At 36.3% G+C, this 24,403-nt stretch overlaps 1 protein-coding gene across 1 annotated transcript in view; it reads left to right on the forward strand.

Annotated features, from left to right (window-relative positions):
• Positions 1-24,403, forward strand: part of PTPRB (protein tyrosine phosphatase receptor type B) — a 79,214-nt gene that overhangs the window by 14,514 nt on the left and 40,297 nt on the right. Inside the window, 10 exon segments of the mRNA XM_032221327.1 lie at positions 2,042-2,283; positions 10,493-10,559; positions 10,562-10,699; positions 10,702-10,767; positions 15,327-15,602; positions 16,688-16,945; positions 17,996-18,259; positions 18,977-19,246; positions 21,323-21,583; positions 23,538-23,804. Coding sequence (XP_032077218.1) covers positions 2,042-2,283; positions 10,493-10,559; positions 10,562-10,699; positions 10,702-10,767; positions 15,327-15,602; positions 16,688-16,945; positions 17,996-18,259; positions 18,977-19,246; positions 21,323-21,583; positions 23,538-23,804 — 2,109 coding nt within the window.

Raw genomic sequence — 24,403 nt, forward strand, 5'->3', positions numbered from 1 at the left:
CACAGAAGAGTTGTAGACAATTTTGATGGAAATGTAATAAACCTCCAGCAGAATACAGTAAATGGAATTTAAAATAAAAGAAATGAAATGCCGAGGTGAAACTCAAGTTAGAGAATGTGGGGAGGAGTATTTTAGAATTGCTCATGGGAAAGATGTTAATCATATCAGACAAGAATTGAGACAATGCTATAAATGTTACCATTCAACAAAGACGTTAAAGCAATAATGTTTTCCGTATGTATGTATGTATGTATGTATGTATGTATGTATGTATGTATGTATAAGACATTGTTGCTCTAACAGTGTAGATGGTGCAACTAACAATATATTAAAACAAGGATATGATTTACCTGTGGTTGTATACCTCTTTTAAATGGTGTGAGGACTGCATATGTGCCTTCAAATTAGAAGAATGCTACTATTATCCCCCCTTCCAAAAAGAATTGGAAGACTGAATGCTAAAACTGAACAAAAAAGATTCATTTGTTAGGTGTGCCTTGGAAGGATTTAGTAGAATTCTGAACAAAAAAAATTACAAGAGATGACAATGAGCAAGACCTGGGAAGTGCAAAGCAACTTTATGGCAAACAGACTTTTGATCTTTAGCTGATCATTGATAAATAAGTAACAGTGAGACACTTGACTCATAGAACATTTTATAGATATGGAGATAAAGAATAGTTGCTGAATATAAAATCAATATGTGACAGAAGTAAAACATGTTAAGAGAATAAATGGAATCCTTAATTAATTGTTAGGAAAGGAATTAAGCAAATGATGCACTGTTGGATAACATAATTATGGATAAATGTAATAGAAATGCATACGGTTAGGGTAGTTTGTTAAGGCAAGGGAGGTAGTTGGGGATACAAATATGCATGAGTAGCTGGGGTCCTTTTTTATGCAGATGTTACTTTGTTGTTGGCAGAAAACCCAAAGGATTTGTTGCCAATTTTGGATACATTGCAAGATCCATCAAAAAAGTAATGTCTCAAATATCAAAGGTTATGGTAGCTCACAAGGAAATAAAGCAAATTACTAAAGATCAGTGAAAAATTAATAGTAAAAAGTTAATAGTTCTGAATGTGTGTAATAGAATTTTTACTAAAAATAAGAAATTGATGGAAAAATGTTAATATATGCAAATGCTGGTCAAAAGAAGTATGTAGTATTAAATCTGTGTTGAGGATTGAGGGTTTCTTGAAAGAAGCAAAAATGGCTGTGTATAGGATGTTCTTTGGCCCACTTGGTTATATGGACATAAGCATTGAATAAATCAGGACAAAACTTCAGTATGTTAAATGCAGTAAGAATGTATTATTTAAGAAATATGTGTTGCTGAATTAATGTGAATTAAATATACTTTGGTAATTTCACACCAAAGTACACTACTGTCCCAATTATTTTTATACAAAACAGACAATCTGGGAATGGGGAAAATATAGTTTAAATACTGAAAGTTCATTTTTAAACCTCATATTACTAAGCTCAATTTGATGTCTTGTTCAATGTCTTCCCAAGGGAAGATTTGAATTTGCCCATGCTTAGAGCCACTTCTGAAAGTTGCCATTAAATTGGAACTGGACAAGTACAGTTCCTGAATTCTACAGTGCTGTGTGATTCAGGGTCGATCTCAGACCTTGCTGACTAGCTTATTATATGAAATGATTAAGTCAGGTTCTTCTATACACAGACTGTGGAAATTTTGCTTTGGATTGTCAATATATGACTGAGTTGTTAAACACATTGCATATTTTAGTAACAATCATGAATGTACCTAGAGAAATGGCCATTGTGGATTCCTTTAGAAATCTAACGTCGAAGAGTAATGTGGATATCATCTTATCAACTGAGCTCTAAATATAATTATACTTTCAAACAGCATTTTCCTCAGTTAAAAGACTATGTAATCAGCTATTATTGTAAAATAAAATTGCAACCCATTTTACACTATTCATGTTAACAGTTAAGATGTGATTAATATGTCAAGCTATTTCTACGCATGTTGAGCCCTGATTTTATATACGTTTATTCCTCCTAGATTTCCAAGATGCTGAACCATTGGCTCAGAGCACTAAAAACACATCCCTTCCCTTTAATCCTATAACACATAATCCACAGAATTTTCTTGGCAGTAGCAATACGATGATTTCCATCAGAAATGTTACAGAAAGCAATTATAAGGCTATGGGAAAATTCAGTCTTAACCAGAATTTATTTGAAGTGACAGAAAAAAACTGGACTCCTACAACTACCTATCATTTCTCTAGCACTACAAAAGAGGTAAGATAATTTATTCACTGGAAAAGCTTTCCTTTCCTTGACTATATCTTGAAATAAAAAAGAAAAAAAAGTCATAATCCAGAATATTGTTCTGATTGTGACTAAATAGCTCATTGAGTCTGATAACTGATGTACATGTTACTTGATTGCAATACCATGTTATCATCCACAAGTTGTTAGGAGTTTCCATAGATAACTGGATGTAAGACTGATAGAAGTTGGGCTCTAGGGAACAGATGCAATCATCCCTCCCTGCTGCTCAACATCATTCCTCCCTGATCTGCTGGATTTAATTGCTAGGCTGGTGATTTAGACCCAAGGCTTATAGTTCTTGAGGACTTCAATCTGCAATCCAGAAACATTGAATCTAGGACATCTCAGGAGTTCATGGTCATGGAACTGTCTCAGATCGTTGAAAACTTGATGCATCTAGATCCACACATTAGATCTGTTGTTTTTGTCTCAATGCAGTTGAGATATGATTTGGTTGCTCTGGTCAGATCACTTTCTAATTGCTTTGCAGCTTGATGGAAAACAAGACAGAGTCTACTGCATCAGCCAATAACTGCTGATCCTGGCTATGAATCAGAGGGAATTTGGAGTCTCCATAAGGGTTTAGTGAATGGTTCAGCTGAGACCCTCTTTGCAATCTGAACTGGATGAGTAGCTGTCTTAAATTAAATTGCCCCTATGTAGCCTCTCCCTCTCTGCAGAAACTGGGACACCTTTGGCTTTTTTTTTTAGGAAACGTAAGGAAAAATAGTGTGGCTTCGTCCTCTGTAATTTGTCTTGTACTGTTCTTTTAGAATCATTTGGCAGTTGTTTTAATGCATAAATAAAATAAATAAATGCACAAATATTGTGTGCTGTTAGTCTGAATTCTTATTTTGCTTACAGCCATCACTGATAGCCCCTAGGAAAAGTAATAATGATCATAGAGAAGTATTGAGGTAAATTGAATTATATTGCTCATTTCATTTACCCAGCCATGATTTGGTCACAGGTTTCTCATGTGTGATATCAATATCAAACTAGAACTACTTTGAGTTGTAAGACAACAATGACAGGTACTCCATTTGGCAATCCAGAAATGACTACTCAGAAATTGAGTAAGCTTGGGATAGAATTCATTCTTGGTCTACCACTGCTCAAATTCTGCTGTGTTAGAATCCAGCATTAGCCTATTAGCACTGTTTGGGGGAAAGGTTGTAGTAAAGTACAGATAGAAGTCTCAGGTGTTAATGGAGGACAAGACTTATGTATGGATTTTGGAGAGAAGTAGCTGACATGGGTGTTGACGTTCTGATGTGCAGCATATTCAAATGTATTAAATTACATGTTTTTCTTTTCCTCCTTCCACAAATAAAACTATGCTGCTCTTTCACTTATGGTTTCTGATAGATGATATTTTCTTCCTCTCTTCATCAACTTCTCCTCCCACCCCTATCTCCACTATCCAACTCTTAGGAAGTAATTTGCTTTCCGTATTTATGAACACATATTGGACTGTATTAAATGCAACAAAGAACAGCATTTCATTTCACATAATGAAAACTTTGATACTATCGTTATACCTGATTCAAGCCAACCCACTTATAAAGATACTTTGCATTTTTAAAAATATTTGCTTGTAGAGCAACTTTGGGTTGCAAATTTACTGTTTGATGTTTCAAATTATGAGGAAAAACTAACTATGCCCATTTTCTCCTTGTAAAGAGAGAGATAGAATTGGTAATTATATTTGAAAATCCAGTAAAATGTAGATGGTGGTGATACTGGTGATTAAACCAGTATACTACCCAACTATCAACAACTCTCTAAAGAGCAGAATGGGGCTGGTGGTGTTTGTAGAGTGGAAGGCTATGTACTTCTGCATGCTTCAATCTTTCTAATTCCATCCTCTAATTCCCCTCTTGCCATAAAAGAATTAATGATAGGCGTTTGACATTTTCACATCAGTTAAGAGGGTGGTTAAGATAGATCTTCATCTTTAGCTACAGAATTGCCTTTCCATTGACAAAGAATAATGGCATTTTTAGAATGAAAAAAGATTGCTAAAAATGTAACCATGGCCATATTGTTTTTTAATTATATTTTATCTTTAAACTCGATTATCAATGGAGTGAAAATTGTATTTTTAAAAATGGGATTAAAGAGCAGCCCTGGAAGTTGCAAACCATTAAATAACTATCTCAGCATCATAAATCTACTGTAATTCTAACTTTTATAATGTTTTGCAGTTAAACTTCTTGAAGAAGAACACGATAATATAATCTCATTCACACTTGATCAGAAGCAAATTGAACAGAATTGTGTAGAATTCTGAATATTCATGAATAAGTGTGTTTCAGACTGTGTTGTTACTAATGAGTGTCACTATGGACACTTACTCTCAGCCAATGATTTCATCTCACTAACCTTTGCACTTCCTGCCACTTGTGGGAATGTTCTCCTGACTTTGGTAGAAAAGGAAATGGGAAGAAGGTTCATCCAGCTGGCCAATAGAAGAATGAAAAAAAATGGTACCCCAGCCAGGGTTCCACCTTCTATTCTCATTTCCTCACTCATTTTCTTCAGTAGGAAAAAAGTGATTGTTTTGGCAGAACAACAAAGCTGTTCTGATACTCGTGAAGTATTTAGGAGGGCAGGGGAATCAAGACAACAGACTACTTCAGGAAGGAGTGGGGAAATCCAGGAGTGATGAGATAGGATAAAGTTTCACCAAGATGGACTTACCCATCCTGCAGCTCTGGAGGAACATAATACTGTCCCTCACAATGTTTCCTCTGGATTTATCCAAAAAATTGATGAATCCAGCTTCCAAAGCTATATAATATCTTGCAACTATGGGATCCATCTCTAAAGAATGAGGCCAGTGGGTCCTCCTGGAATGATTCCTGGAAGGAATGATTAATTGATTAATTTTTTTAACTGCCCAGCTCAACGAGAGATTCTAGGTGGCATATATCATAAACATAAACATTAAAAAGGGCAAAATAAATATATTTGCTCACCGTGCATCTATGCCGTTCTCAACCTGCCAGAGGGGTAATATAGCCAAGAAACAGGATCTCTAAACACACTCAGGGCTCCAGATCCAGGAACATAATCAACCCTTTACACGACAGCTGTCAGATTTCAAAAAAATGCCCTAATTGATTCATGAACCTCGGTCTAAACTTCAAAGAAAATTAGTCATTTATTAGGAGCATTTATTTTTGGCAAGATCTTTTCGCAGTCAGATCTAAGCTTTGTTTGAATTATATTTGAACTTTACCCCTGTTCCTCTCTCCCCTCAGTCTATGTCTACAAATCCATCCCCAATGAGGTGCACCCCTCCAAAGCCTGCTGCGTCATCTGAGCCAAAAGTATGAATGGAATTCACTTCTCCCCCTTCTCTCACGATGCAAAATTTAGGAGTTGACAACAGCTCATAAAAGGCCAACAGGGTCAGGGTCACTCTAATCTCTGAAAGGACGATTGTTCTAGTCGGGTGGACTATGACATTAAAGACACATCTCCTAATCCCCACCAGCTGACATCCCTTGGCTAATGGGACCTGTAACATGTCCAAAGTGCTGGACTGTATTGGATTGATAGAACGATATGGGAAAAGAAGAGCATTAGATACACCAGTTCCAAGACATTAAGAACTTTAAAGATGACAATCAGCACTTTCAATTGCACCCAGAAGCACAATGGCAACTAATGCAGCCCACATAGCAGTGATATGTATCACATATCTGACACATACGTAGTGCCATTTACTACCTGCATAGTCACATTATTCACTAATTGAAGCTTCCAACAGCTATTCAAGGAAGCCCCATGCACAGTGCATTGTAGTAATCCAGATACAAGGGAAAATCCAGCAACAGGTGCAATCTAAGTATGCAGAGGTCTCTTGGCTATGACTGCCACCTGCTCTTCCAGCAGTAGCCTTGAGTTCAAGAAGGATTCATCCAGGGCAGTATCACCTCAGCAAAGACCAATGGTGGAGAAACCTTGTCACCAGAAGGCCCAAATGTCCAAATCCATTCACTTGATCGAGTTGAGTTGAAACCCATTTCACCTAATCTACACCTTTGCAGACTCCAGGCCCTGGTATGGGACATCCATGATCTAGTAAACATTACATATTTCAGTTATTTAAAACCACCCTTAATGAATGATATTTATTGTGGATAAATAACTAGATAAAGGATAGGAACCAGATGGAAAAAATACACAGGCAATTGTGGCACCAGAAGGAAATCAGTCACACAAATAAATGATGAATAGCAGCTACATTTACAGCAAATATCACATTATTCACTACAGACCTGCAAGTTTAGGCTATTTCAATATTCCATTGAAATAGATTTGGGAATCAAAAATACAACTCCCTTTCAATTCTGCATACCAAATCAAGTGGCTGAAAAATACTTCATAGCCTTGTGAAGGACTTCACAGAGTCAAGGGTTTTCTGAGGTTTCTGGAGGATTTCCATACAATACAGTATTTTACAATTTCCATATGTTGAAAATGCGGGGAGGGGTGAGCATAGATTGAATGGTTGGCTAGTGAATTTAATTACTTCATTAAACACTCTGACTCACTGATTTCTTGGGGTGGTAAAGGTGAGTTTACGTTTAGTCTTGCAGCTCCAACTTCTTCTTTAATGAAGACAACCTCAACCCTAATTATACTCAGAATAATGTACTTTTGTAATGGTCTTGCCAAGGCAAGTGAGAGTCTGTCTTAATTATCAACACTGGGCTTACAGATGATCAGTCCAGGACGCACCTTTAAATCAAACTGGCATGCACCCTTGAATCAAACTATATTTTGAAATTCTGTATGATTGAGGCAGATTTAAGTTTGTGAACAGTAAATGAATGAGCATCTAACTCCTACAGGCACTTGGGAGATTATTCCAGAAGGTTGATATGCTACTGAACTCTATTGAAAGTAGTACCTTGAAGTCTTAGCCATCTCCCAATAACTTCCCCATCCAGAAGTTATTCACTACCGTGATCAGTGCAACCTTATAACAACATGTCCTGTGTTGCATCATTGTCTTAGGGACCATTTCCCAGATACTTAAATGACCCAACATTCAACCTACTGCCAATAGGTGGGCTGAGACCTTATTAGTGTCTTCATGGCTGATCCAGGTGAAAGAGATGTTAGAAGCCAATGGTAGTGGCTAAACTTCCACTAGTTTTGCTACCATTATAATCAGAGTCTAGCAATCACTACAACTTAGTGTATCATCCCAACCGCATTGTCATCCCAGCTGCCAGTTTTCTCCAGTTGTCTGATATCTTGGTTACCCAAAATCTGGGTAACTTTCTCCAAAAGCCCAGAAGGTCTTAGTTCATTGGCTAAGACTCCTGTTCACCTTTGCCTTGTTAACACTAATTCCTACTTAAGTTATATTCTCTCAATCATCCATCTTACAAATTCTTTGAACTGACTAATCTCCCCAATGCTACCTTAGAGGTTTCAAAATAAATAGTAAAATAAAAATTATGGGAATGGTATGAAAATGGTGAGTGCTCTTCTCTTTATACCAGCCTGTAGACCTTCTCTGTAGATAAGTTTTATCCAAGTTAGCCTGATACCGTATTAAAGAACACTAATGGACAAAGGATATTTGGGTGATCAAAATTCAAGCAAAGAACCTCAAAAGGATGACTCAAATTTGGAGACTGTATCTTAAAAATAAGCAATTAGGTACAATAGGAGGAAAATTATTGAAGCAACCTTGATGAGATTTGACTTGCTGATAACTCACAGGAAAATAGATTTTGCTACTGTAAATTAATTTTAAATGTGTTTAGGGTTTTTTTAATTTTTGTAAAAATGAAATTGAGGAATTGTAAATTTGAAGGAAACATTATATATCAGGAGTGATTTCACAACATTTGAATACACTTTTTAAGGATTTATATAAATGCTGTATAATTAGAAGGGTTCTCTACAGACTTTGTTCTGAATGATTTTATGAGCTGCTGAAGCTTGTTCTAGCATAGGGATCCATCCAACCTTGTCATTTTTAAGAGTTGTGGACTTACAGAATTCCCCAAAATTGGACACCCCATTCTAGCACTTGGAAGTTCCCTATTTATAAGCTGAAATAGGAGGTAGTTCAAAGTAGAAGTTAGAATGTGAAAAACTGCAGGGATTCCTTCTCTCTTTTTATTTTTACAAACAAAAAAATATTCTTTTTTTCAGAGTTAATGTCATTTTCCAAGAACAAGCCCATTTATTGCTTTTAATTATATACTCATATATTCATATTCTAGTGAAAATATACTTGGAGCAGCAAAAGGGTCACTTTAAATGCAGATGCCATGGAAGAAAAAAGTAAAATAAATTGGTCATTTTCCAGGTTAATTTTTTTCCCCTTTTTCCAGAGATTATTGCTAAACATAAGGTTTTGCTTGATATGATATTCAAAATGGGAGTGGCTATATTGATTGTAAGGAAGAAAAGTAACTGTTCTAGGCTGATTACTGATTTACTCCACTAAGATAGCAAAAAGGAAATTTGCAATTCCTGTCTTCTTTAAAAAAAAAAAAAAAAAACAAGCTACAAGGCTTTGTTGGGGAAAGGGGCTATTATTTCAGCTCTGAAGTAAATATTTACAGCCAAGTTTTGCATCTGATCAACTTCCACCTTACTTTAGCCTAACCCTGCGTCTCCAAAATTGTGAAAGTAGTTATTGCTCCCCCCCCCCGGATGTGTTCAAAATGGTTAAACTGGGCTAAAACCGAGTTAAGTATGAAACCAAGAGTCTGAAAGTTAAAACACGGCAACTGAACTTCTTTTTCTTTTCGGTTGAAAGGTTTCGCCGCTTAGCCGAGTAACTTCTCCAGTCTGTGAAACCAAGAGGTTTACATTAGGACATTCCGAGGGGAGGAGAAACGCCTGAAGGAAACCACCTCCTTTCCATCCAGGGTCAGAAATAGCCTTGGGAAAGAAGTCCAGACGAGGGAGGGAAGGAGGAAGGAAGGAAAAAGGGAGGGGTGGAATTGCTTGCGGCGGGCGAAGGAGGAGGAGGAAAGTGGGGGCGGTGATAGGAAGGGTAGGTAAGAGCGAGGGAGAGCGCCCCGGGATCAACGGAGAGCTAGGGTGGGGAAGGGAAAGTTTGGGAGTGGAGGCAGAGCTTTCCGCCTGCGGACGACGGAGGGAGAGCAGCTAGGCTTCCCGGCGGAGGTCCAAGGCGCCTGGCGAGGGCCGGGTGAGAATGGCAGCTTCCACGCCGCGCCTGCAATCCGCCGCGGGTTCAGTCCTCGTCCGGCCGGTGGGAAACTTCCCCGGAGCCTCCGGAGAGCCTGCAAGAGTCAAGCTGGCCACTAGAGGGCCGCCGTGGGCTGCTGCGTCTCTCGACCCCGCGGGCACGGGGGAAGCCACCAGCCGTCGCCGCCGGCGGGGCAAAAGGAGGTTCCTCGCCCCCAGCCTTGCAGATCCAAACGGATGGCAAGGCTGAGATGCGGAGCGGGAGGCTCTTGGTGGATTCTTGCGCTGGCCCTTCTCAAGGTGGGTGACAGGTACTCGCGAGGGACCGGGCGGGGGCTCGCCAGGTAGGGCGCGCATCCCCCTTGCCTCCTCCCACTCCGGCTCTTCCTTCTCCTATCAGCTCTCGCTAACTCTTCCCATGACCTTGCCCTCCGCGCATCAGCATACTTAACAGGCGAAACTCTTAGCAGCGAAGACAACCTTTCAAAATCTAGTGCCTGAGTAATGACTGAAGTTATTATTCGCGAAGACCACGGCTCCCAGAGAATAACAAGAGTTCGAAGGGACCTTGGAAGTCTTCTATTCCACTCCCCCGCCCCATGCCCACCTTCCCTTGGTCCGCAGCATCGTGCAGCCTAAAGTGAGATGTGAGATTTTTCTTCAATCCGGGCGATTGGGAAGATGCAACAACTCTTAGGTCGGGTTGTATTTTACAGCTTCTATGTACAAGTTACTCACACTTGCCTGCATACACATGTGTACGCTCACACACCCAAGAAGTGACAGTTCTATTCCATGGTTTGAATTTTAGTTTTTATGGGTTTTTCTGGATGAATTAAAGTACAGCTTCCCTCAAAAATATTCAGAATGATTGTGTTAAAATGCAACAACCTTAGAATTTGCCCGTTCTCATATGTAAGGGTAAATAAAAAAGGAAGCATTTATTCCTAAATGGCCTGTGCTGTTTTTGATTGTTCTCTAGAGTGGTCTAGCTGCTCCAGTCAAATGCACCATCAACCAGACAGAATGGAAGGTCTCCAGCCAGTCGGTTATCTCAGATGGAACAGTTCGGGCAACTCCTGTAATTTCAGCGTAATCTGCAGCTCCAGCAAGGTTTTATCCAGGGATTGCCAAGCCATCCAGAAGGACAATGGTTCCTATGAATGCAACTTCAGTGGCTTGGAAGCTGGACTTTGTACTCGCTCAGGATTGTTTCTCTCTCTGATGGAGAAACTAGCAATGTCACCCTGCAAACAGGTACAGCTTGGCTGATCATTTGGGGATACATAGAAGATGAGGAAGGACCTCTCCTGTTCTATTTTCATCCTGATGCTAATCCGAATTTGTAGAGATTATTATGTAACTTGAAATTAATGTGAAAGGTTCCTTAAACAACATCCATTCTTAGTTTGCTCACTGATTTCAAGAGGTAAATGAAATGAAACAATATGATTGAAATCTCTAAACACAAATATCTCGTATAACTAGATGACACGTTAACTGTGTAGTCCTTATCTCTATCTTATTTACAAATTAGAAGTTGCTAATTGCTATAGCTGTTAACTTTTAACTTTAAGCATATTTTCTTTCATCAGGGTCTACTTTGAGAACCTTTCCAATTATATTACTCTTGCCAGTATTTATCAATTTTCTTCAAGTTATTGCCCCCTAGATATATTTAGCTAGAACTGCCAACATCTCCAGCAAGGATGGTCATCCTGGATGGGGATTATCAGGTTGGGGAATGGCTCTCTGGTTATGGATTTGCACAGGGAATGTTGATGATGGTTGTTCATAAGTATATCTGATTTCACTCTAATAGCATATTAAAATAACTCTGAAAAGATATTGCCTCCTTGCCTAAGATACTTAATCCAAATTACTTATAAAGCTCATGTAGCCGTGGTAGAGTAGCAAAAAGGGATAAGTGATCCTAAATCTATATATTTTAAGTCTGCAATGATAATTTCTATTAATTTTAAAATGAGCACAAACAATTGTACAATGTTTTTATAAGATAATTTTTATATATCTAGTATATCTATATATTATACAAACCAATATATCTACATATTAAGCTCATAATGTAAGCATTAACATTGTGTATATCTGTAGATAGATTGATAACATAAATATTGAATATATGTCTGCAAATATAAGTACAAATGGTACGATTTGTTCTGATTTTAATTTGACTAAAGTTAATATATCTGCCTCTATCCATAGAGAACGTCTATCCTTTATCTAATATCAGAAATTCTTTGTTCCTTTTCTAATGAAGAGAGAGAGAGAGAGAGAGAGAGAGAGAGAGGGAGAGGGAGAGAGAGAGAGAAGGGCAACTAGGGATAGAGAGAAGATGGAGAGGTAGATCATCAGCAGAAAAAAAACAGAACAGATAGAAACTTTCACTAGTCTGAACAGTGTGTTGTGTGTGTTACAGTTTTCATTTCCGACTTTCCCTGACAATACATTTACAACATGATTTATACCTAAATTAATAATTCAATTTCCCTTTTTCAATCTAGTAGCAATTTTAGAAATTAGTTTAATACACTTCTATTATAATTTTGACCATGACCAAAAAAATAAAAATTGTATGAGAATAAAGATTTCATTTAAGCTCTATATAATAGATTCAAAGTTATCTGACTGTCTATATACAATCACATTTAGTCAACATATTTTCTTTCAAGTCAATTATATGGAAAGATAAAGATTCTATACTAAATAAATTCTGTATTATTAAGTTTAAATGAACCAATACCAAATGCAAGATAAAAATTGAACTAAGCGTAATGTCATGAAGGCATAGTGGATTTCTTTAAAATATTGCACAAAAGTGAAAAATAAAAGTTAACCAAGCTCATTTTGTATACATCTTATTCTTGTTAGAATATGTGCAACAAATTGTAAAATATCTTTATAGAAATATTTGATATCCATGATATATCGCTTTTGGGCACTTGCCAGTCAAGAAGTTTGCAACAATGCAAATGGTTTTTAAGTGTTTGCTTCCAGACCAGAGTTTCAGGCCAGGCACTTCCCAAACTCATTGTTCCTTTGTTCTAGCGGATGTCCAAAGGACTGAGTGTGTGTTCTGAGCTAGATAGATTAGATAAAGACTGAATTTCTGAACTTCGCCTTCTACGCACGCAATCTTTTAATTTGCTTTAGGAGTTGTATCCCACCTCTAATTTGTCACTTGCAGATCTGTTTATATTAAGAGCCAGGAGATTATCATAGTATTTTTCTTCACCTATAAGTTCCAAAATTCAAAATATTTTATTTCCTCACTCCCTTAAAGTGGTTGGTCTGCTATTTAGGCTGTAACTCTCACTCCTCCTGAAAGCTGAGGATAGGTTTGGAAGAAGATTATTTCTTTTGATCCAACTTTTACCAAAACTGAAAAATACATGACTTCTTCAAAAAAAGAACGTTTTTTTAACAAACCTTTATATCTTATGGGAGAGAAAAGATGATTGAGAGATAACTCTGTTGGACATCTCTCTATCAAAACCAAGATTCAGTCCAAATTTTAAATATTGTTGTTATGCCATTTAAAAGGGAAAAAAAAAAAAAATTGTGAGAGAAGCTTCAAAAGTTACTAGTTCAGGAAAAAAAATACTAATCTGATTTTAGGCTATCGATCATCTAGCAACTAATGAAAAAATCTAGAAGAGGAAGAACAAATTTATCTATCCTTATGTCTGCCTATGTACTCATACACGCTTACACATTCCTGCATACGGTTTGTATGCTCTTGATTGCCTTAATGGCTATAGACAACTTATAAGATACAGTACAATAAAAAGATGATAATGATGATAATGATGATGATATAGCAACTGATGTGGGAGGGTTGTATGTTTGCATACAGTATATATATGTGACTTTAAATATATATATATATATATATATATATATATATATATATATATATATACACACACACACACCCACACACACATATATATACACATATTATATATATATATACACACACACACACACAACATATACACACACACATACATACATACATACATACATACATAATATATATATGTTGTATTTGTACTGATAAATAAATAAAGGGAGACTAGTATAGATCTATTTCAAGCTATTTAGCTCTCATCAGCTAGCTCTCATCAGCTTGAAATAGATCTATACTAGTCTCCCTTTATTTATTTATCAGCACAAATACAACATAAATGTAACAAAGGCAACAGTAAAAATATTGGGTTTCTGCCTGGATGGTCTCTTGTGACGAGCTGATGAACAGAGAGTGGAAGCAGTGAACTTCCTCCCATATTTGGGCATACCGGGGGTTGTAACTCTAAATGTGTATGTATGTATGTGTATAGTATGTTGTGTGTGTGTGTGTGTGTGTGTGTGGTATGTGTCCTATATATATTTGCCACCAATAATTGCCAAATTATGTATGTACTTATTTGATTTGTATCCTTTTCACTTAGCTAAGGGAGTATGTGTAACACTTTCCCCCCAGCAACAACCTTGTGCGATAGATTAAGTTGAGAGCAATGACAAGCCCAAAGTCCCAAGACTGATGGTGTCCCTAATTTGGGGTCTCTTGTGCTGACTGTAGAGACAGAAACTATCAAGGACAGTCTGTGGCTTACTGTCTTGCATTGCAGCAGCTCCACCGCAAGGTTTAGCTACCAAGTTATGGCACATTGCATTGTTTTAGTAAGTATAAATCTAGGATAAAAGTTATATCCAGAAAGAGTACATAATGGGAGAAACAGTACAAGGATGAGCTCAGATTGGCAGGCTAGAGAATGAACTTGCTTGTTTGATGAATTTTGCTAGCCTCATCCAGTGAGGAGCACATGCATTTTTCTGAAGGGTTTTAATCTGGACTGTGATGTTCCCTGAGCTGATTTATTTTATTTATTTTTTTAAAAAAACCTCCTACACAAAAGCAGTGTAAGAGATAGCTGGTGGGATTACATATTGGAAACACTACCTCTGCATTTTGCCATTGAATGTTCTTACTTTGTTTAGGGAGGAAGGAAGTGGATTTGAAATAAAACACATATTATAGCTGCCTCTAAGACATACTTTTTCAACTAAGATATTTCTGAAAGCATTTAAATACCGTAAGTTTTATACGGGTTAGTTACTAACCAAAGCAGCACCTGGCAGTTTCTGTAACAGCACAGAATGTTAATTAGGCTAAGATTGTCTTGTCGCTTTGATATTGTAATCACCCCCAAAATAATGTCTTTTTCCTCCTTTTCCTGGACTGTGGTTCTTCCTTTTACTGTGCAACCTAGCTGAAGCATAACCCCATCCTTGTATTATATAGAATATATAATTATATATATATTGAATAATTATTGTATTGTTTGTGCCATCCTTAATTCCTATCCTAAATTCCTATCCTAGCTTAATTCATTCCTAAAGAATGAAGGCAGGAAAAATTCTCTTCATTTAACTCAGTTTTTAATTAAAGTATTAATTTAATTGTATTTAGATCTATATATGTACAAACAAAAAGAAATGTGTATTATAGATAAGAATTTTTCAGGTTTTAAATTTTGTTGGGCTGACAATTTAGCCTTTGTCACACCTTCCTTCTTCTAGTTCCCAATATCTCATACCTGCTGGTCTATTATTTTGATATGTGATTGACATCAGTTTAGATTTTGAATAACAGCTGTCCATACATTTATCTTACATATTAAAAGTATTCAGACAGTTGATGTGCTTTGCTTTGCTAATTTGCTAATTATAGGCTTTGCTAATTTGGTTTTCACCTTGTTTGCCTTGTTTTGTTTGTTGGGAACTCATAGATGTGTTGCCCCCTGCAAGATTTGAAATTAAGAAAGACAAAGTTACAACCACCACTTTACAGGTTTGGTGGAGCCCATCCTTAGGGAAAGTGGATTGGTATGAACTACAATTACTTAATGGCATCAAAAAAGTGGAAGAGATTCTAGTTCCTGGAGGCATTTCTAGAAGTGATCAGATATTTGCCAATCTCATCCCTGGCAATAAATACACCATCACCATCAGAGCAGTTGCTGGAAATAAAAAAAGCTCATCAGTTGACATCAGTGGGTCTACTGGTAAGAATGCTGGAGATAACAATATTATATTCACCAATTTATTTCACTTATGCTCATAATTTCTATTCCCACAAAGAAAAGAGAACAAATGGGAATTCCTTAGACATAAAAGAATGTTGAAATGGTTTGTGAATAGCCATAGACATTTGTAGGGTCTATGGGATGGCAAATGACAAGGCATGCATGCCAACATTATTTTGTAAATAAAGTGACTTATGTACTTGCTTCATACATCAGGGTGCAAGTATATGATTTAATTTAAATTACATTAACTTATTAATTGAAACTAATATATAATTTATATGTTCATACCATTCTGGTTTGCTGAGGACATAGCAGACAATGAAAATCAATAGAAATCCACCATTTAGCATTTAGTTATTTAAGAAATAGTAGCTAAAGTGAGTTTTCTCACATTATTTATAGCAATAAATATATTGTACATTCAAATGCTTTTTCCATAATTATACATAAACTGTGACCCACACTGTAGTATGGGGGTGGGGGGAGGAATGAAACGTCATATCCATTGAATTACCAGAATTATCTGCAATTACCAGAATTCATAGTTAAATTTTGAACAAGATGGCTGGAAATTCTATTAGGCCTGAATGTAAATGATGAGCCTAACGGTTTTGGTTTTGGAATGCTAAATTAGAGAAAGTCTATGGCAGGGATTTCTCTACTGTCACAAACATGCCAGAACACATATCAATGACAGATGCAATAACAAAATGAAAAGAAAAAAACTGAACTGATATTTGACCAAATAATTCAGACGATGTCTGCTGTTCTTTTCCCAAGTAGTATGAAATCAAGTGATGCAAAAAATCCAAAAAGTTTAGAAAATCATAGTTAGTAAATGTAATTTGATTGGAGCAAAAGTAAGGTTTCATTAATGAAGTTAGTATATTTCTTGATGCATACATTTTAATCTAAAAATTTTGGATGTCTCTTCAGAACATAAATAAATGTTTTACTGAAATCTAGTTAACTTTATTAAATAAAATGTAGATTTAAAGGGTAAACTTAAGGCAGATTCTTGCAGTATTCTTTATATAAGCTGCTCCCTTTCCTTTTTTCAGTTCCTTCACCAGTCAAAAATATCAAGATCTTGAGTGAGATGCAGTCATTTCATATTTCATGGTTGCCAGGAGCTGGTCATGTGGATCAATATAGGCTGGTTTTGCTGGAGAAAGATATTCTAATTCAACAGATGAATCTAGAGAAAGATATTTTGTCATACAATTTTTCAGGATTAATACCGGGATGTCTATATAATTTGACAATTATTTCCAAGGCTCGGGGGATGGAGAACTATAATGTAAGACTAGTAAGAACTGGTAAGATTTTATAAATCTTTTCCTGATTAATATACATAATTAAAGGGTAAAATAAGGCACCTTTTTCAAAACTAAAACACAGGTTTATTCATATAAATTCCTTAAAATTAACTGCAATAGAATGTGGTGTATCATAAGAAATGCCTATGACTAATAGAAAAAAGTGGTTTACATCTTGAACAGTTTCAAAATAAGATGACTTTATTCTAATTTGGAATATGTTATGCTAAGGATAAGGATTGTCCCATTCATCCCAGTTAAAGAGCTCTTAACTCTCAACAGGCATTTGTCAGAGTTTCAGTTTCATGAGACAGTGACCAGATGAGGGCAAATAAATATAATATAGTCAGCACTTGCCATTTTTAAATATAAAAGTAGAAATTCAAGTGTATCTTGTCATTTTCATCAATGTTACTATTTCCAGTTTAAAAACTTATAACTACTCATAAAAATGCCAGATAATTTTGAGAGCACTTAAATATTTAACATTAGTATTTTATTCAAAATTCAATTTTATATGCAATATAAAGTCCAAAGTTTACAATGTTCAAAAGTGATAAGTGTGATTGGACTAAGTGAGATATTTTATGAATTATTACCATGATTCACAATGTAATTATTCAAAATATATAACTCTACATCTAATCCTAAGCACTATATTGATGTCAAGCCAATGGAGCCTAGACTATATACCCTTTATTACTCTGTCAGAATTGATAATAAAATATTTCCAGCTCAAAATATTTTTAATATAAAACTGTAAGAATGTGAAAAGCTTACTGATTGTAAATAGATTCAATTCAAAGAAATCCATAATAGTCCATCCTCACTGTGATCATGCTAGATCTCCACCCATGCTATTGTGAGATGGTTCAGTGGGGTCCAGAAGGAAATCCTTCCATTTGCAAGCAGGAACTGAAGTTACACAGGAAATCACTGAACCACCACAGATAAATTTTGAAAAGTGAGTTTTATGCATGCCTACAACTCTGGTGCAAGTATTTAGTAGACGATGCTTGGTAATTAATTTTTAAAACTCTTTTTTAATAGCTCCAGCCAAAGTCCTAGATCTGGTGATAGCTAATGATGATAGTCTGGATACACTGAAAGTATCATGGAAGAGGCCTTCAGGGATCCTTGATTTCTACAATGTCACCATATTTCAACATGGATCTTTTAAAGAAAGTAAAATTTTACAAGCACAAACCACAGAGACTTATTTTGACAAGCTAATTTCTGGAAGTCTGTATGAAGTGAATGTCAATGCAATCAGTGGTGAATTATTCACCAAAGTGACAGCTCGTGGAAGGACAAGTATGTTTCTAATTTTTCTAAGCACCTTCTAATCTGACCAGTATTTTGATTTTTTTGTTGCCAGTTGTTCTCTGGGCAGAAAATACAATGGGTTGGATTTAGATTACAGTTACACTAGTCCTACTTATTTCAAAAGGAAATATTAATTAGTAAATCTTTAACTAAATGTGTGTAAAAGATTGCAGTATTCCTGAGATACAACAACCTCATTTGTTATTAAAAGTTATTGTATGTCTGCTTACAGTCTTATCTCTGTAATAATTTGTTCACCCTTCACCATAAAAATATAATGATATTATAAGTGGAATAGAGCACAGTTAAAGGTGAAAATTGCTGAAATTAAACAATGCTTAAAATTTTCACTATAAATCCTATGCCCAGCTACTCTTCCCTAGCTACGTTCCCAGTCCCAAATGGAGAACCAGAATATATGGCAGAAAGAAATCTGCATTGTAGATTGAAAAAATGGTTACTAATTCCTTCTCAAGTGGTAATTCTATCCTGCCAATGTGTTGCAGATCTTGCATTATATAGGCACAGGATTTTAAGTCACAAGTTGGGACTTTGTAAACATTTTCAAAAGCAATTAGATGTGTAGCAGTAGGAAAGCTACTGAATTAATGAATTCTAATAGAATAACAATTTAAGGAAGAATTATTTATTCTATGATAAACCAGTTCCCTTTTATCTGTTATCATTTTGCATTCTGTGTTTCAGCTCCCCAAAAAGTTTCAGAATTGAAAGTAGACAGCATGGGTTGGTCGAGATGTCTAAAAGTAAATTGGCTTCCCCCCACGGGAGATTGGGACAAATACCGTATTTTACTGTTTGACCGCTCTACATTACTGCTGAATACTACTCTGGAGAAAGATAAAAGAGAATACATCATCAAGGATTTAGCACTTGTTCCTGGAAGACAATATGAGGTGGTTGTTAGTGTAGAAAGTGGAGGCTTACATAATAAAGCCCACTGCAAAGGCAGAACAGGTGAGAAAATGATTTGTTTGGGTTTGGTGTTTTTATATTATAGCCAGCAGAAATGTTGAAAATTTAAAAAGAGAGTTTTTTTGAAATGAGATTATGGAATATAGATACTACTTGTATTTGAAGGGACTGTGAGGTACATAAAATATTTTATACTTTTATGCTTATGACCTATTACTTTAAGTCGATTAAAGGAAGGCAGCTGACACTGAAATAAGCAATTGCTGCGGGTAGAAAGTTAAGAACTCCAATTTTACAAAAAGGAAGGGAGTAGCCTGGAAAACAAAAGATAGCAGGGTGTATAAGAAGACCAGGGTCAGAAACCCTGCCTTATCTTATACCTCGTGTTGATTGTTTTTCCTGCTACACCCTCACTTTTAATCCTTCAGACTTTACACACATTTCGACTTTTTGACATTATACTTTTTGTAATTATAAAGTGCAGATTATTATGGTCTACAATATGGAGTGTTGCAGTGTTGAAAAAATGGAGTGTTGCAGTGGAAATAGACATATTTTGATCATACGTTTTATTGATTTCTTTAAATCTAACCGCATGAAAACTTAATTCATCATACATTATTGAGCCAGTCACTAATATAGATGTATCTCCTTATAACTGTTTCTAATTATACTGCCACACTAAATATATCAACACGCACAGGAGTACTTCTTGCAGTAGGAGTGCTGGAAGTTTCCATGATACCCTAGCACAGGCGGATCTTTGCATTCATTAAGAGAGGTTCTATAACCATGTGTAACAATATGGGAAAGACTTGGCAAAGAGATACTGCCAAGAGAATGGTCAGATAAGAACCAGTATAGTTTGCAAGTGGATAGTGTACAAGGCAAGAGGTTCAGAAGACATGCTCCCTAGTTTCTCACATTTTTAAGGGGGAAATGGGACGATTGTATTTTGAGACTTGCATGATCAATGTTGGCCTCGTGGCCTCAACTAGACAGAAATCACAAAGCCAGACTCACAGAATCCTGCAAGCTTGAAAGTACAATCCTCTCTTCTGTCTGTTTTTCATTGGCAAAAATGGGGGGAGGGGTGTTTTTTTCAGACACCATGATCCAGTTGCTGGCTATGCTGTCTCTTGCTGACCATTTTCTTGGCAGCATCTCTTTATCCAATATCCCAAGGTCTTTCCCACATGCTATTTCAACATGAGATCAAAGCCCATCTCTGTGTGCATTATCTCTTTTCTATATGAATGGAAAAATGCATGTCTTTGATTATATAGTTGTAGCTGATTGTTTATTGCCTCTGTGGATGCTCCCTGTTATAATGGCTTGGCTCTCCATAGCTTGCATACTGCAACTGATCAGACTTTAGGGGATGTATTGTTAAATCATGGATACTGGCCATTTTCCTTTTCTCTTCTTTTTGTTTTTGTTTTTTTGTTTTGTTTTAAAAATAGATCACTTGGTTATATATCTCCACAGCATGGCTGACTAGGGCAGTCATAACTAAGTCTTTTGGGGGCTAATTTACCTTCCCCTCTCTAGGATTAGTTGAATGGGGTCATTTACTTTTATTGGTGTTTCCACAACATCCTAATTATCCTACCCCATTGGTTTAGCTTTTTGTAGGAACAAAGCCACTGTGGTTTCAAGAATAAATGCTCAATTTGTTCAATAGTCTCATCAGAATAAAGACAACTCCCACAAGCTTTTTCCTCAGTTTGAAGTCTCTCATTAAATGTCAAATTCTAAATAATATAGCTCAGTGGCAGATGGAATGGAACTGTGCTCAGCACTTAAAGCATACCTCTTCTAACACCAACTCAGTAGTTTACAGACACAAACAGAAAAATGTAAAAAAATAAATAACACATTGGGTTGGAAAAACTAGCATTACAAGCTGTGAAACCAGGCTCACATAGAAAAGAAGTGCTTTTTACTTATGAGTAATATAGCTCAGTTTGTAGACAACACACATAAAGTCTTTTTCAACCATAGCACTACAACTAACCATATCTGTAATGTGTTTTTTCACAATTTTTGTCAAAGTAGCATCACTAACGCCTTTTCAAAAACCTCAATATTGTGTGGGTATTTCTTTTTCTCCCATAGCTACACAGCCAGTTCTCCAGCTTCGTGTGAAGCATGCTAATGAATCATCTCTAACAATCATGTGGGCGACCCCTCAGTCTGACTGGGATCACTATGTGGTTTCACTGGGACACCGGTCCCTCACAATCGTTAACAGGGCTCTGGCTAAGGAAGCCAAAGAGTTCACTTACACCAATCTGTCTCCTGGACGAAAGTACACTGCTAATGTGACTACCATAAGTGGGGATTTGAGTAACTGGACTTCAATTGTCGGTCATACAGGTACCATACTATCGACATATTATTGGTTCTGTTTTTTTTTTAAAAAAAAACTAACTACCTTGCATGGTTTTCTTAGTCGTTGCTTTTCAAACTTCATGCCTTCTATAAAACAAACTATGTCTACTCAGAATATACAAATCATGAAGAGCTAGATTTGATCCAAAGCCATGTATAGCTCATAGACCAGAACTGGGACCAGCAACTTGATGGTTAAATGAAACCATGATTGTGTTTATGTTTTGACTTCGATTTTCCTGGTCTATGCTTTATAGACCTGAAAAGATCTCGTAAATGTGGAAATTGGTCATAAACTTTTTCCATCACCATTTGCAACTCTGAACAGTTGCTAAATGAGGCAATCTCTAAATAAGGACTATTCCTGTCTAGCATTCTGCTCCCATTGTAGTCAACCAGACGTTTGCAGGATGCTCACAGGGAGAGCAGGAGCTAAAGCACTTTCAATAACGTTTATCAGCCTAGTGGTTCTGATGCTGGAGATAAATGTCTAGCCATCACAACAAGTAGCCCCTGATAAGTCGATGCTTTATGAATTTGTCACTTTAAAGCAATTCAGTTAGCAGCTATCAGTACATCTTGTGGTAGTAAATCAAATCTATCATGTCACCTTACTCACTTTTTTTGCCTCTAAAGGCATACCAATATGGTTACATTTCCCTAGAGAAGAATTACTTTAGAACCAATTATTTTCCCTGCCTTGTTTTGCACATTTTCTAGTTGTCCAATAGTTATTTTCTATATCTAGTATTCCGAGAATTGTAATAGCTGGGATCTATATAAACGCTTTACAATATTAGCAGCTTGGTTTTGCACATGGGATATGTTTTTTTTATAACATTTGTTTGATATGTTGATATTGTCCTTGAACTGTCACAACTGCAATATCTCTGTCTTGGTCATTTTTTGCTAATAAGATATAAACACATATATGCAACATTACGACATTTTTTTGCCCCAGTGCACATCACGGTTTGCTTGTTTACACTGATTGCATGCCATTACATATTCCTCCATTTTGAAGAGGTCCTTTTGCAAATTTTCATCACTTTTTTAAAAAAAAAACACCCTTAATCCCTGGTTTTGTATGCAAATACAATCACCTCACTCCTCACCCATGTCTTCACATTCTTTAATTATTAAATTGTAAAGTTTAGTTTACTGCAAACGGCAGTATTTACATATTCCATTGTAATAACTATATACTTATTCTTGCATCTGCTTCTTTAATTAGTTTCTGCCCATAAGCAGTTCTGTCCTCTTATGCTGTGACTTTTATTTAAGAATTCTTAACGAAAAATTTCATTAAAAGCCTTTTGAAGTAAACTGCAAGTAGACTATATTCATTAGATCATGGTATCCATCTGATTTTTGGAAAATTTTACAAGTTGGCTTCCATCAAGATGACATTTTCATTGGTATATGTAGATTCCTATAAGGAATATAAATGCTGTAACCAGTGCCCTTTTTAATAAATCAGTATTAATAAACCAAAGAGATCTGTCTATACTTGGCAAAAGGAGGTGAAATGTTCCACTCTCTGATACATTTTTCACACTGTCAACCATTGTAGCTCTTATTTATGATGGTGGCAATGTCCCGGGGTCATGCAATCAACTTTTGAGTCCTTCAGACAAGCAATGGGAAAGCTAGATTCACATAAGAACCCTGTGGTTAATAAATTGTAATGATTCACTTAACAACTGTGGCAAGGAAGGCCATAAAATGGGACAAAATTCATGTAACAAATGTCTCACTTACCAACAAAAAATTTGGGTTCAATTGTGGTGGCAAGTTGAGGGCTACCTGTATTTTATTAATTTATTGATACTAAGCATACTTTTAAGAACCTCTTTATGGAATTTACTGGTATGATTTTGAACTTTTATGTAAATATAAACCATAATTTTATTCATTAACCATAATGTTAATCTTCCAGTTCCAGCACAAGTGATGAGCTTAAATGTAGCAAACCAAGGAACAACCAACAGTCTATTCACCAACTGGATAAGGCCAAAAGGAGATGTAGATTCATACCAAGTGTTGGTCATTCATGAAAATGTTGTCATAAAAAATGACACGGTTCCCAGGGATACCGATAAGTACCACTTCCAATCCTTAAAACCTGGAGGACTCTATTCAGTAGTTGTTACCACTGTTAGTGGAGGAATATCTTCCAGACAAGTGATCGCTGAAGGAAGAACAGGTAGGTAGATAATATATACATTTACTCATGAGTAAATATATTAAGATGATTGTATCATGTCTGTCCTTCAGAGAGAAAACCAAATCAGCAATACTTTGAAATTGTGATCAGGTGGCTTTGGACTAACTTGTCTGAGTAGAAGCTGCTTGGTTGGACTTCGGGAGGAGTCTAGCAAGTCAAACAATGTCTGGAAAAGTCTAGTGACAGGACCTGCAAATAAAAAATAACTGTAAAAAAAGGCATATTGCTCCATATTTGAATCCATTACATCATTAGGAATAAATCTCATCTGGGATAATAGTAGTTACTGGGGACTAAAATGTCCAGTGGTGGTTGTGGAGGAAGTGATGATGATAACTGAAAATGTCTTCTTCTTAAAGAAAAATATTCCTTGATTCTGGAATGTGTTAGAACAGTCATCTCTAACTTGGTGCCCAATAATCATGCTGGCTAGTATAGAACTGGCAAACATGTCTGGTGACAGTTCGTTGAATAACATTTGAGAGGTTGTGGTTTGCTTTACAAGGCTAAGGAGAGTGAAGCATTCTTCAAATGGAGCATAGAGTGAGGTAAGAAAAAGAAAGCTTTACTTTTTCTTG

Source organism: Thamnophis elegans, chromosome 7 (genome assembly GCF_009769535.1).
Source record: "Thamnophis elegans isolate rThaEle1 chromosome 7, rThaEle1.pri, whole genome shotgun sequence".
NCBI lineage: Eukaryota > Metazoa > Chordata > Lepidosauria > Squamata > Colubridae > Thamnophis > Thamnophis elegans.